Below are 14813 nucleotides of genomic sequence, written 5' to 3'. Positions count from 1 at the left end.
ATCTCAGTTACAACATTTGTTTTGAAATGGCTATTGCACTTCTAAAATACTTATTTTCTCTCTCTCTCTGCTCCAGTAAGCATAAATCTATCTGCTTCAAGCAGATAAGACCCATGAGGTCCCAAAGCCAGTTTGCAGCTGTCAGGCAGGTGGAAATTGCTAGTCTGGAATCTCATACAGTCTCCATAACTGATTTTTCCTAGCTCTCTCCATCCCAAGAACTGCAGGGCGGTGGGGGGGTTAATGGAATAAAACATCCAAAGCACAGATTAAATAGTGTTGACGTTAACCACAAAAAGATTCTGCACAGCATTTAATTATCTCCAGCTATACTCATCCTTATAACTCTCAATTCTATTCTTAATCAGGTGTTCAACCAGCTATGCATTAAAGGGTTTTTATCAACACAGGATTAACATCTTTAAATGGAAGAGCCTATTCCACATATTCTGTGCTCTCACGTCAAGCTTTGGGCTTGTTAATTTCACAGAACTGGCAAAAAGGTACAGTCTGAAGCCAGGGCAACATGGGAAGCCCTCTGATTTACAAGTATCACGGTTAGAGCTGTTGAGCCAAGACAAAATAAGCAGCTTAACTTCAACTAGTTTTACTAATATTCCATGTGGTAAAGAACCATGAACAGTCACAGAAATGTTATTGTAGAAAGAATGCAAGTCCAGCCTTCCAAAAGAATTTGCAGAGCAATTCAATCATGTTGATAACAACAGAGGTGTGGTAACATTACTAATAGCAAGTCTTTCTAACATAGTACTGCGTGTGGGATGAAGAATGTGAAACTGCAGCATCTTCAACCATGTAAATGCAGGTGTTATGAACAACATGCAGCAGTTGTACAATAAGTGTTTCAATCTGGTGAAAATATAACAATAGTGAAGCATTTTAACTGCAACTTATATTTATATGGTGCCTTTAACATTCCAGGGCGCTTCACAGGAGCATTGTAAAACAAAGTATAACACCAAGCTACATAAGGAGGTTAAGACAGTATTAGGTCAAATGAGCCAAAGCTTGGTCAAAGAAGTAGGTTTTAAGGAATGTCTTAAAGGAGGAAAGCAAGGTAGAGAGGTTTACCAAGGATATTCCAGTGCTTAGGATCTAAGCAACTGAAGATGTAGCCACCAATGATGGAGCAATTAAAATAGGGGATGTACAAGAGGCCAGAATTAGAGGAGGGCAGATACCTCAAAGGGCTGTGGGGCTGGAGTAGATTACAATGATAGAGAGGGGCCTGAGATTTGAAAACAAAAATGAAACTTTTAAACTCAAGACATTGCTTGACCCAGAGCCAATACAGGTCAGTCAGCAGGCGGGTGACAGGATGAACGAGACTTGGTGCGAATTAAGACATGGGTGGCAGAGTTTTGGATGACTAAGTTTTCAGAGACTAAAATGTGGGAGATCAGCCAAGAGTACATCAGAATAGTCAAGCTTAGAGATAATTAAGGCAGCGCATCAATATTAATACAGTGTGTGGGGATGACATAACTTGATCCAATGCAGAAAAAAATTCAATTCATGAAGTAAAAAAAAAATCAAAGTCATTTTTCCTTTCCTTTTCATGGCAATCAGTCAATTTTACACCTACACACTAACAAACATAAATAGTTGTTAAACATGCCAATTTAGGAAACCAACTCTGAATCTGACAACAGGAAGTCAATGTCAATCTCAGCAAAAGCAAAATAAAAGGTGCTTTTTGGTAAAGAAACGAAAACCTCGCTCCTACCTCATCTTTAGTTATGTTGCTTAATGGTCTTGCACCACATGAAGCATTTGCCCCCTCCACCACCTGAAGAATTCACACCCATCATCACTGCCGCACTGTGGTCGCAGGGTGTAACATCGTCAGGATGCAGTGCAATAACCCGCCAACATTTTTTTTGATAGCCCCTCCCAAACCCCCTGGCCTCTATTGCCTAGATGGACAAGAGCAACAGGTACCTGGGAATACGACCACCTCCAAGTCAAACGCCATCCTGACTTGGACATGTATTGCCACTGCTTCATCGTATCTCAGTCAAAACTCTGGAACTCCCTCCCTAACAGCACTGGTGGAAGAGCTTCACCACACAAAAGTCAGCAGTTTAAGAAGGCAGCTCATCACTATCTTCTCAAGGGCAATAAGGTGTGGGCAACAAATGCTGATTTAGCCAGCCAATGCCCACATCCCATGAATGAATAAACTTAATTAATAACAATGGTTGCCAAAGCAGGAGTCAGACAACAAAGGAGCTGCTAAACATGAGTTAGAACAGCTCACTGAAAAAGCTCCATCACTTCTCCCTTCTCTCTTCTCACCACAACTTGCCTGAGGTGTGGAGCATTGAGAAATCCAAGTGAAACCTTGAAGACCAGAGTGCATGGATCCAAAAGATTGAAAAGAATAGAAGGCAGAAAATGGATAAGTGGTAAACTGGGGAAGTAATATCTCGTGTGGGTTTTTAAGAACCCTCAGGATTGTGTGGGAAAGGAAGTCTGAGGGAGACAAGGGTTTTTTTTTCTAAATCTTGGAAGGTAAGAGATTGGATTTTAACACAACAGGGATGCAGAGAAGCAGAAAAACAGTTTTTTTTCTTTATTCTTTTATGGGATGTGGGCACCGCTGGCAAGAAAAGCATTTATTGCCCATCCCTACTTGCCCTTGAAATGAGTGGCTTGCTGGGTCATTTCAGAGGGCAGTTAAGAGTCAAGCACACTGTGGGTCTGGGGGACAGTGGAGTTCCTTCCCTAAAGGACATTAGTGAACCAGATGGGTTTTTACAACAATGATAGCTTCATTACCAATTTGAACCCATGTCCCCAGACCATTACCAAGACTAGCTTTTAATTCCAGAACTATTAATTAAAATTAAATTCCACCAGCTGTCATGCTGGGATTTGAACCCACGTCCCAGATCATTGGCCTGGGCCTCTGGGTTTCTAGAATAAATGCAAAATAATACGGATACTGGAAATCTGAAATAAAAACAGAAAATGCTGGAAAAACTCAGCAGGTCTGGCAGCATCTGTAGAGAGAGAAATAGTGTTGATATTTTGAGTCCCTATGAGTTCCTCAGAGCGGATTACTCGCCCAGTGATATTACCACTATGCCATAGTCTCCCCCATAAATAACAGCTTGCGGCAGCTTGTAAGAAATGAGAGAAAACATCAGTGCAGTCATAAGTATATCAATAAAAAGTAATGAGAACCATTATAAGGTAGATGTGAGCTCAGCAGTCAGGGAAACAGCAGCCATAAACCCACACTATGTGCTTAGACATACAGTAAAACAGTAATTTTTCTCTGTAATAAATCAGTAACTTGTATTAAATGCTAATTTTGCCATTAAAAATTTTGAGAGAAGGCTGACATTATTTACAGAAACTTATGTTATTTTGTTATCTAAGTGTGTGACCAGTAAATGAGTTGGTGCAGCTAGAAATCCTTACCTTTAGTCATATTCCTCTCTCCAATCCTGAACTTCAATGGTTTTCCATTAAGGACATGCGAAAGATACTCCACATTCCACTTCAGTGCTGGCCAGTCAGAAACCATATTAAGAAACACTGCAGGTTGCTGCAATGATGCCACGATAACCCTGACCTCTTCGGGGTTAAACGGCTTACTAGCTACAAGAAAATATATACAAAAGACAGATTGCAGTATCACGTTTAATCAGACCATCACAATTTATCAAAAGTGCCCTTATTGAAAACCTTTCCTCCCTTTACAAAATGTTATTGTGTTTATCACAACCCTTCAAGATATCTGTGCTTCTCCAATTCTGGCATCCTTCAACTTTAATTACTCCGCCAGAGGCAGCTGTAATTTCAATTGCCTGGGCCCTAAGCTCTGGAATTTCCTCCTCAAACCCCTCTGCTTCTCTCTCCTCCTTTATGATGCTCCTGACAACCTGCTTCTTTGACTAAGCTTTTGGTCACTGTCCTAATGTCTCCTATGTGGCTCGGTGTCAAGTTTTGTTTGAGAACACTCCTGTAAAGCACATTGGGATGTTTTACTATGTTAAACACACTGGATAAAGTTTAAGTTGTTGATTACCAGGATCAGGACAGTGTTTTCTCCAGTGTTGTTGCACTTCAGTCAGTGCAAACCACCAATAAACTCTGACTCAGTGCAAGATATCTCTGAAATCACACAAGGGCTCAGGGTTCAAACAATAACCACCAACAATTTGCTGCTATTTCAGGTGTCAGCTATGGCCCGTGGGTAGGACACTCACCTCGAAGTCAGAAGCTTGTCAGCTCTACTCCCACTTGAGCACAAAAATCAAGGCTGACACTGCAGGGCAATACTGAGGGAGTGATACACTATCAAAAATGCCATTTATCAGATGAGATGCCATCCATCAGATGAGGTGGACATAGCAGATCCCATAGCACTATGTCAAATAAGAGTAGGGGAGTTCTCGCAAATATTTATCCCTTAATCAACATAACAGGAAAACAGATTATTATGATCATTATCATATAGCTTGCTGCACGCAAATTAGTTGCCCCCATTTCCTACATGACACTGGCTACACTTCGAAAGGCCACAAGGTACTGAGGGGGGGGGCTCCGGATGTCATGAAAGACGCTATGTAGATGCATGTCTTTCTTTTGTTTTTAAGGCTATAGAGCAATTTATTTTCCATCTTCTGTGCTCATCAAAGGGATGCTACTGAGGAATCAAACACACTTTTGAAATACATTCAGCCATGATTATGAATGCATGGCTAAGCAGGTTCAAGGGGCTAACTGGCCTACTCCTGTTTCTCATGGGAGTATGTTCCAGACTTATACTGCCCTTGGGGTGAAAAAATATTCCTAGCCTCTCCTGGACATCCTGCTCTGATTTTAACGATATGTCCCCTTGTCTAATCCTCCCCAACCACCAGCAGAAAAGGTTTCTCCCCATCTACCCAAACTCCTATCAAAATCCCCAAAATCTCAATCAAATCACACCTTGACCGTCTATGCTCCAGGGAACACAAACCTAATTTATGTAATTTGTCCTCATAAACAAAACTTTGGAGCCCTGGGTACATTTTAATGCAATTTCAAATTTCCAGCATCCACAGTATTTTGCTTTTAAGTTTCAAGAGTGGGAGGGAGGGATGAACCCCTACTACTCTAGGAATAGTCTGAAGGGTAGGAGGTTATCTTTTTGACAACAAATCACTTTATGTGCCTCCTTCAATGGCAACAGTGAGGAACTCCGTGTTTTGTGAATCAAATTCAACTTCCTCAGCCTCCTAAACCCTCATTTCCTCAGCTACAAATCCTCCAGAACATCAATACCTTTGACACAAATCCTCCTCAACCCTACTGCTGACCACACATCATCATTGACTCCCTCTCCAATTTTAGTTCCCCCAACCATTCCATGTTGCATCACCATCCCTTCCTCAAAGCCCATCCTCAACTCTTCCACCTTCTTCAAAATACTGTGAAGTATGTTTTCAAAGTGGTTATGTTACTGGGCTTGTAGTCCAGATTCCTGGACTAATGGTCCAGAGACTTGAGTTCAACTCTTACCATGGTAGCTGGGAATTTAAACTTCCCTAGTAGCAAACTTCCCTAATCAGTCACCCTCGAGGCTTGGACAATAAAATCTGGAATAAAACACTATCAGTAATTATTGTAAAAACCCATCTAATTCACTAAATCTTAAGGAAGGGAATCGGACACCAGTAGGGCTAGTTGTGGACACAGACCTACAGCAACATTGTTGACTCTTAACTCCAAGAAGTCTTGCACAATTGTACAGGGCGTTGGTGAGAGTGCGCCTGAGTACTGTGTAGAGTTTTGTTCTCTCATCTAAAATCATACTTGCTATAGAGGGAGTGCAATAAAAGTTCACCAGGCTGATTTCTGGAATGGTGCAGGGGATTGTCCTATGAGGAGAGATTGAGGAGACTGGGCTTGTATTCTCTAGAGTTTAGAAGAATGAGAGGTGATCTCACTGAAACATAAAAATTCTTACAGGGCTTGAGAGGGCAGATGGAAGATGTTTCCCTTGCCTGGCTTTGGGTAGTGGGGGTGGGGGGAGCATCAGTCTAGAACCAGGGGACACCGTCCCAGAATAAGGGGTAGGCCATTTACGACTGAGATGAGAAGAAATTTCTTCACGCAGAGGGTGGTGAATCTTTGGAATTCTCTACCCCAAAGGGCTGTGGAAACTCAGTCAGTCATTGAATATGTTCAAGGCAGAGATTGATAGATTTTTAGATATTAAAGATATCACGCGGTATGGGGATAGTGCTGGAAAATGGCATTGAGGTAGCTGATCAGCCATGACCTGGTTAAATGGCTCAGCAGGTTTGAGGTTGGCCTACTCCTGCTCCTATTTCTTATGTTCCTCAGGGATGGCCTAGCAAGACATTCAGTCATTAGGGATGGACAAGGAGTGCTGGCCTTGCCAGCAATCCCCATATCCCATAATTGAATAAAAAATAACTACTGCCCCCTCTACTCTTCCCTTCTGCTCTGAGATCTTCACTGTTGCCACCCAATTATGTGTTCACCTCTCCTGCCCGTCCTTATATAAGTCCCTTCAGCACATTTTCTTCCACGTCCTCAGTAGCAAACTTCCCTAATCAGTCACCCTCGAGGCTTGGACAATTGCCGAAATAACTCCTCAGTTCCAGAAAAGAAAAATGGATAAGTCAGGTAATTATAGAGCCGGCGGGATAAGACTGGCTGAGAGCAAAGCTTCTTGAGGCCTTAACACAACAGACAATTAACACTCATTTAGAATGACATAGGTTAATTAAGGGCAACCAGGACTGATTTATAAAATGCAAGCTGTCCTGACAGTTCCTAATAGTTTTGTTGAAGCAGTCTCAGTAACAGAGAGTAACGACTGTGGAAACACAGCATATATTTTGTGTATGGATTTTTTGAAAGATGTTTGATTAGGTGCCATAAAGTAGACTTTCTCTGACAAGATTGTGTTGCAGGCTATTTAGGAGGACATGGCAGCGTGGAGAGAGGGCAAATGCTCAAAATCTGAATCTAAAACCAAAACATAGGAAACAATCCAGTTGGTCAGCATCTGTGGTGAAAGAACAGAAGTCAGAATTTCACCTGTAGGTGCTTAGTCAGCATGGTTCCAGTGAAGTGTCTATACCCACAGTTCAACTGTTTTTGCGTCAAATTCTGATTGGCCTACTACACTTTCCCAGTGTTTTCAGGTATTATTCCAATGGTTAATAGATAGTTTTTAGACGAGTGGGGTAGGCAGAATAATGATCTTAGCAGCCAGGGTTGGGAGAATCGCTCTTTTCAATATATCTATAAAATTGATGGAGACTCAGCCACAAAAGGCAAATAAGAATATACAGATGACACAAACATGTCTGAAATTTCTGGAGGACATGTCCTGGTTAAATATCAAATGAAACTTAATAAGAGATATACGGTAATATATTTCGAGAGGGAAAAGGAGGAAAGGTACACCAAAGTACTCAAAGATCAGACAGCCTGAAATCACACTTATCTATTACATTTGATCTCACTGAGCTTGTCCCTTAGCCTAGCACACAAACTTTCAAACCCTCATTCTCATTTTCAAATCCCTGTACAGTTTTGTTCCCCTATTTTGGCAGCCACCTGCAGCATTGTATCTCAGTCCTCGTCTTCCACTCCTTCAACTGACCACCTGTGCATCTATCACCCTTCACTGCACTATTAGTGCGAGTCTTCAGCCATATCAGCCACATTATCTAGATCACCTTCCATGCCGCCAGGGATTCTCCTCCCTCCATCTTTACAACTGGTAGCTTTCCGTCTCATAAGATGACAGTTTGCTCCATGATAGTCAACTCAGTTGGTAGGGACGGGCAATAAATGCCCTCGCCTGGTGTGGCTTAAAGGCCCCGCTCTGGCTTGGCAGTCCTTGCTGCATTTGGAAATCAATGAGCTGAGAAGGTGCATAATTCATTGGCCCCTGCTTTCTCTGGATGCTGCTCACCCTCTTTAAAATCTATCTTTTCAATCAAGTCTTGATCAGATTTCCTAATCACTCCAAGACGACTCAACATCCATGCCACGCAGGGGCGGGGGCAGGGGCTAGCGTAAGGGGAGCTGCGGAGATACCAAGAGCGCCCGGAAAGTGGCAGCGAGTGTCGCTCTCAGTGAGGGTGTCACTCTCAGTGAGGGTGTCGATCGCAGTGAGGGCAGCTGACAGTGAGGGTGTCCCTTTCAGTGAGGGTGTCGTTCTCAGTTAGGTTGTCACTCTCAGCGAGGGTGTCACTCTCAATGAGGGTGTCGCTCTCAGTAAGGGTGTCGCTATCAGTGTGTCACTGACACTGAGGGTGTCGCTGACAGTGAGGGTGTCGCTGACAGTGAGGGTGTCGCTCTCAGTGAGGGTGACGCTATCAGTGAGGGTGTCGCTATCAGTGAGGGTGTCGCTGACACTGAGGGTGTCTCTCTCAGTAAGGATGTCGCTCTCAGTCAGGGTGTCGCTGAGAAAAAAACAAAGAGTGACATCACAAGAAAACCATAAGTTCATTGGTTGGTAAGTAACTGCTAGCTTGAACTACCTATTCTAAATTGATTTCAGATTAAAGGTGACTGCTTGGACCCAGGATCGGAGGCCTAACACTTCAGCTTCAACACAGCAGAGAGAACACGAGTTCCAGTTGATTCTAAAAAGTGCATTTTGAACCTCTATTCTAACTTGCTTTCAGATTAAAGGTAAATAGGAGAAATATCTTACAAATTGATAAACAAAAGACCAGTAGGAAATTTAAAAACAAATTGAAAAAACTAATTATATAAAAGAGATGCAGGGCCAGGCGATGTATTGTAGCAGCTGCTCCGACATCTGTCGCAAATGTTGGTCGCTCGAGGAACTCCGGCTCAGAGTTGATGAGCTGGAGTCTGAGCTTCGGACACTATGGCACATCAGGGAGGTAGAGAGTTACCTGGACGCTGTGTTTCAGGAGGCAGTCATACCCCTTAGATTAACTATCCTAAATTTGACCAATGGTCAGGGACAGGAGGGTGTGACTATAAGGGAGGCAGGAAGAGGGAGCCAGGAAGTAGCACTGCAGGAGCCTCAGCCCTTGCCCTTATCCAACAAGTTCGAGACTCTTGGTCCCTGTGTGGATGAGAGTGGGGACTGTGGAGATGATGAGCAAACTGATCATAGCACCATGGTACAGGGAGCCATTCAAGTGGGGGGAGAAAAGAGAAATGTAGTCGTAATCAGGGTTAGTATAGTTAGGGGAATAGATACTGTTCTCTGTAGCCAGGATTGAGAGTCCCAAAGGCTGTGTTGCCTACCAGGGTAAAGGATATCTCATCTGGGCTACAGAGAAGTGGGAGTGGGAGGGGAAAGATCCGGTTGTCGTGGTCCACGTAGGTACCAACAATATAGGTAGAACGAGGAAAGAGCTTCTGCTGAGGGAATAAGACCAGCTAGGGGCTAAATTAAAAAGCAGAACCAAAAAGGTAATAACCTCATAACCTCCGGATTACTACCTGAGCCACGAGCTAATTGGCACAGGGTCAATAAGAATAAAGAGGTAAATACGTGGCTCAAAGATTGGTGTGGGAGAATTGGGTTTGAATTCATGGAACATTGGCACCAGTACTGGGGAAAGAGGGAGTTATTCCGTTCAGACGGGCTCCACTTGAATCATGCTGGGACCAGTGTCCTGGCAAATCGCAGTAGAGTCGTAGATAGAGCTTTAAACCAAATAGTGGAGGGGGGGGGTTCAGTTGCATGGAAATATAAAATATCAAAGTTTAAGGAGAGGGTAAGAGTGCAGGTTAGTGATGAGGCTGATTGTTACCAAAAAGTGAAAGGAAGGGACAGAGTGTGTGAACACCATATTGCACCAAAGAATCATATCAGAGTAGGGAAAATTGATAACAGGGCAAACTTAAAGGCTTTGTAACTGAATGCACGTAGCATTCGGAATAAAACTAATGAGTAAACAGCGCAAATAGAGATAAATAGGTATGATTTGGTGACAATTGCTGAGGCATGGTTACAGGGAGAACAGGTTTGGGAGTTGAATATCCAAGGGTACTCAGTGCTTCAGAAGGATAGGCAGGAAGGAAAAGGAGGTGGTGTAGCTTTGTTAGTAAAGGAAGAGATCAGTGCCACAGTGAGGAATGATACAGGCACTGGAGAGCAAGACGTAGAGTCAGTCTGGGTAGAAATAAGAAATAGCAAGGGAAAGAAGTCCCTGGTGGGAGTAATCTATAGGTCCCCAAACAGTAGTTTAGCAGTAGGGCACAGTATAAACCAGGAAATACTGGGAGCATGTAAGAAAGGCACGGCAATAATCATGGGTGATTGTAATATGCATATAGACTGGACTAATCAAATTGGCAAGGGTAGCCTTGAGGGAGAGTTCTTAGGGTGTATTAGAGATTGTTTCTTTGAGCAATATGTTGTGGAACCAACCAGGGAGCAGGCTATTCTGGATTTGGTTTTGTATTAATTAATGATCTCATAGTAAAGGATCCTCTAGGGAAGAGTGATCATATATGTTAGAATTTCAAGTTCAGTTTGAGAGCGAGAAACTTGAGTCCCACATGAGTGTTCTGGAGTTAAACAAAGGTAACTACATAGGCACGAGGGCAGATTTGGCCCTAGCGGACTGGACAGGAAGACTACAAGGTAGGACAGTTGATGAACAGTGGCAGATATTTAAGGAGATATTCAATTCCTCCCAAGTAAAATATATTCCAAAGAGGAAGAAAGATGGTAAGAGGGGGGAAAAGCATCCATGGCTAAGCAAGGAAGTTAAAGATAGCATAAAGGCAAAAACTAAGGCATACCAAATTGCAAAGGTCAGTGGCAGGCTAGAAGATTGGGAAACTTTTAAAGATCAACAAAGGGTCACTAAAAAAATAATAAAAAGAACAAAGGTAAATTATGAAAGAAAACTAGCGCAAATGTAAAAACTGATAGCAAAAGCTTCCACAAGTATATAAGTGGAAAGGGAGTAGCTAAAGTGAAGTTTGGTCCGTTGGAGGATGAGACTGGGGAGTTAATGGTGGGGAACGTAGAAATGGCAGAGACGCTTAATCAATATTTTGCCTCAGTTTTCACGGTGGAGGAAGGACACTAGTACCACCCCAATAGTAACAGATAGTGCAGAGGGTATAGAGAAAGCGGAACTTAGAACAATCACCATTACTAGAGAAAAAGCACTGAGCAAACTATTGGGATTAAAGAGTGACAAGTCCCCAGGACCTGATGGCCTTCATCCCAGGGTCTTAAAGGAAGTGGCAGCGGAGATAGTGGATGCATTGGCTATAATATTCCAAAATTACATGGATTCTGGGAAGGTTCCAGTGGATTGGAAAAATGCTAATGCTACTTTGATTTTTGATGTAGAGCTCTTGAGACTTGAGTAAAATCATTATTCAGTTTGTCTCCTGCTTTTGGCACACAAACATGAGCAAGCTTGAAGATTGTGCATTGAATACGCAGGGCTTGGCTATAATCACACTACATTTACCTTCTCCAAACTGCTGTATGTCAGCAAATCTGCTTCTCTCATGTTCCTTTTCGGCTGTAACTTAAAACCTGATGATCTTAATCCTGAACTTTATTTTTTTAATTTTCTTAAAGAAAATCATGCTTTGCTTTCTGATAATTCTAAATTGTGCATGATCAAGAATGAACATCAAGCTACCTGTTAGTAAAAAAGGACAGCTGATTATTTATTATTCAAAAAGGGGGAGGGAGGCAGAAAGTAGGAAACTATAGGCCAGTTAGTTTAACGTCTGTCGTTGGGAAATTGTTGAAATCCATTATTAAGGAAGTAGTAATGGGGCATTTGGAAAGTCAAAATGCAATCCATCAGAGTCAGCATGGTTTTATGAAGAGTAAATCGTGTTTGACTTATTTGCTAGAGTTCTTTGAAGATGTGACAAGCAAAGTGGATAATGGGGATCCTGCATATGTAGTATATCTGGACTTCCAGAAGGCCTTTGATAAGGTGCCGCACAAAAGATTAATACACAAGATAAAATCACACGGAGTTAGGGGTAATATATTAGCTTGCTTAGAGGATTGGCTAACTAACAGAAAGTAGAGAGTCAGGATAAATGGGTCTTTTTCTGGATGGTAAGCTGTAACTAGTGGGATGCCACAGGGTTCGGTCCTTGGGCCCAACTATTTACAATCTATATTAATGACTTGGATTCAGGGAAAGAAGGTACTATAGCTAAATTTGCAGATGACACCAAAATAGGTGGGAAAGTAAGTTGCAATGAAGAAATAAGAAATTTACAAATGGATATGGACAGGTTAGGTGAATTAGCCAAAGTTTGGCAGATCGAGTTTAATGTGGATAAGTGTGAGGTTATCCATTTTGGTCAGAAGAATAAAAAGGCAACTTATTATTTAAATGGAGAGAAACATCAAAATGCTTCAGTGCAGAGGAATCTGGATGTCCTCGTGCATGAATCGCTGAAGCTAGTATGCAGGTACAGCAGGAAATAAGGAAGGCAAATGGAATTTTGGCATTTATTGCTAATGGAATAGGGTATAAAGATAGGGAAGTGTTGTTGTAACTGTACAAGGCATTGGTGAGACCGCACCTGGATTACTGTGCACAGTTTTGGTTCCCTTACTCGAGGAAGGATGTAGTTGCATTGGAGGCAGTTCACAGGAGGTTCACCAGGTTGATTCCAGAGATGCGGGGCTTGTATTATGAGGAGAGATTGAGCAGTTTAGGCCTATACTCGCTACAGTTTAGAAGGATGAGAGAAGATCTAATTGAGGTATATCAGATGCTAAAGGGGGTAGACGTGGAGCAGATGTTTCCCCTTGTGGGGCATTCTAGAACAAGAGGCCATAGTTTTAGGCTAAGGGGTGGTAGATTTAAATCAGAGATGAGGAGGAATTACTTTTCTCAAAGGGCTGTGAATCTGTGGAATTCATTATCTCAGGGTGCAATGGATGCCAGGACACTGAATAAATTTAAGGAGTTGGACAGATTTTTAATTAGTAACGGGTTGAAAGGTTATGGGGAGAGGGTGGGAAATTGGAGTTGAGGCCAAAATGAGATCATCCATTGTTGTATTGAATGGTGGGGCAGGCTCGAGGAGCTGAATTGCCTACTCCTGCTCCTAGTTCTTATGACAGTGAGGGTGTTGCAGACAGTGAGTGTACCCCTCTCAGTGAGGGTCGCTGACAGTCAGGGTCACACTGACAGTGAGGATAGCGCTCTCAGTTAGGCTTGCGCTGACAGTCAGGGTGTCAATCTCAGTCAGGGTAACGCTGACAGTCAGGGTGTCGATCTCAGTCAGGGTGACGATCTCAGTCAGGGTGACGATCTCAGTCAGGGTGACGATCTCAGTCAGGGTGACACTGAAAGTCAAGGTGTCGATCTCAGTCAGGGTGTCGATCTCAGTCAGGGTGGCACTGACAGGGTGACGCTGACAGTCAAGGTGGCGATCTCAGTCAGGGTGTCGCTGACAGTCAGGGTGTCAATCTCAGTCAGGGTGACGCTGACAGTCAGGGTGTCGATCTCAGTCAGGGTGACGATCTCAGTCAGGGTGGTACTGACAGTCAGGGTGGCACTCTGTCAGGGTGACGATCTCAGTCAGGGTGTCGCTGACAGTCAGGGTGTCGATCTCAGTCAGGGTGACGCTGACAGTCAGGATGTCGCTGACAGTCAGGGTGACGATCTTAGTCAGGGCGTCGATCTCAGTCAGGGTGACGATCTCAGTCAGGGTGACGATCTCAGTCAGGGTGACGATCTCAGTCAGGGTGACGAAATCAGTCAGGGTGTTGATCTCAGTCAGGGTGACGAAATCAGTCAGGGTGACGATCTCAGTCAGGGTGACGAAATCAGTCAGGGTGTTGATCTCAGTCAGGGTGACGAAATCAGTCAGGGTGACGATCTCAGTCAGGGTGACGATCTCAGTCAGGGTGACGATCTCAGTCAGGGTGACGAAATCAGTCAGGGTGTTGATCTCAGTCAGGGTGACGAAATCAGTCAGGGTGACGATCTCAGTCAGGGTGACGCTGACAGTCAGGGTGTCCCTCTCAGTGAGTTTGAGGGTATGAACCTGTTGGGGACGGAAATAAGCAGCTCACCACAATCCTCAGCAGATCTGGCAGCATCGGCAGAGAAGAAAAGAGTTGACGTTTCGAGCCAACTCTCTTCTTCTCCGCCGATGCTGCCGGACCTGCTGAGTTTTTCCAGGTAATTCTGTTTTTGTTTTGGATTTCCAGCATCCGCAGTTTTTTTTAGTTTTATCATCACAACCCTCCCAGTCACTAGCGATTCAACCCGACAAGAACACTAATTAATCACTATACCAGTATCCGACAACTCACAGCCGAGCCTAACCTTGGCTCATTATCACCTCCCTTCCCTCCAGCTCAGAAGCCCGAATGTCCAGGCCCTCCTTAGCAACCGAGGGATGATCCGTAGCCGTGAGCAAGCTGCGCATGCACACGCTTTGGCTCGGTCTGCGCATGCCTGTCCCTTCCATCTCAACAACGTGACTCGAACGCCCGTGTCGCGCATGCGTTCTGCTTTGCTCCGTCTGCACATGCTCACACCGTCCGCGTTAACCCAATGGGCATGAGAACGCTTCTTGCACATGCGCAGAAGAGAAAACCTGCTATAAAGCATGTGATGCTGGTGGAATGTTGAGTGAGGATTGTGATGAGCAACATTGACCAAGATTGAAAACCCATTCAAAACATGAGTTGTTTCTTATGCTTTATGTTCAAGTGACATATATTAAATGAAAGCAAAATACTGCAGATGCTGGAAATCTGAATCAAAAACAAAAATTGCTGGAAAAGCTCAGCAGATCTAACA

General features: G+C 43.5%; 1 protein-coding gene across 5 annotated transcripts in view; it reads right to left on the bottom strand.

Moving 5' to 3' along the window:
• Positions 1 to 14452, bottom strand: part of hspbap1 (hspb associated protein 1) — a 79297-nt gene extending 64845 nt beyond the window's left edge. Inside the window, exons 1-2 of one of the 5 annotated variants that reach the window (XM_041200062.1) lie at positions 14334 to 14452; positions 3451 to 3630 (exon numbers count right to left, since the gene is read on the bottom strand). In XM_041200062.1, the coding sequence (XP_041055996.1) occupies positions 3451 to 3630; positions 14334 to 14436 (283 nt within the window). In that variant the 5' untranslated portion in view covers positions 14437 to 14452. Of the gene's footprint in view, positions 1 to 3450; positions 3631 to 11486; positions 11586 to 14302 lie in introns of those variants that run through there. The other 4 variants (XM_041200063.1, XM_041200064.1, XM_041200065.1 and 1 more) reach the window with 4 other exon arrangements.
• Positions 14453 to 14813: the final 361 nt, after the last annotated feature.

Source organism: Carcharodon carcharias, chromosome 12 (assembly GCF_017639515.1).
Source record: "Carcharodon carcharias isolate sCarCar2 chromosome 12, sCarCar2.pri, whole genome shotgun sequence".
Taxonomy (NCBI): Eukaryota; Metazoa; Chordata; class Chondrichthyes; order Lamniformes; family Lamnidae; genus Carcharodon; species Carcharodon carcharias.
Note: the sequence above shows the minus strand (reverse complement) of the source record. Positions and strands in the feature narration are given on the sequence as shown.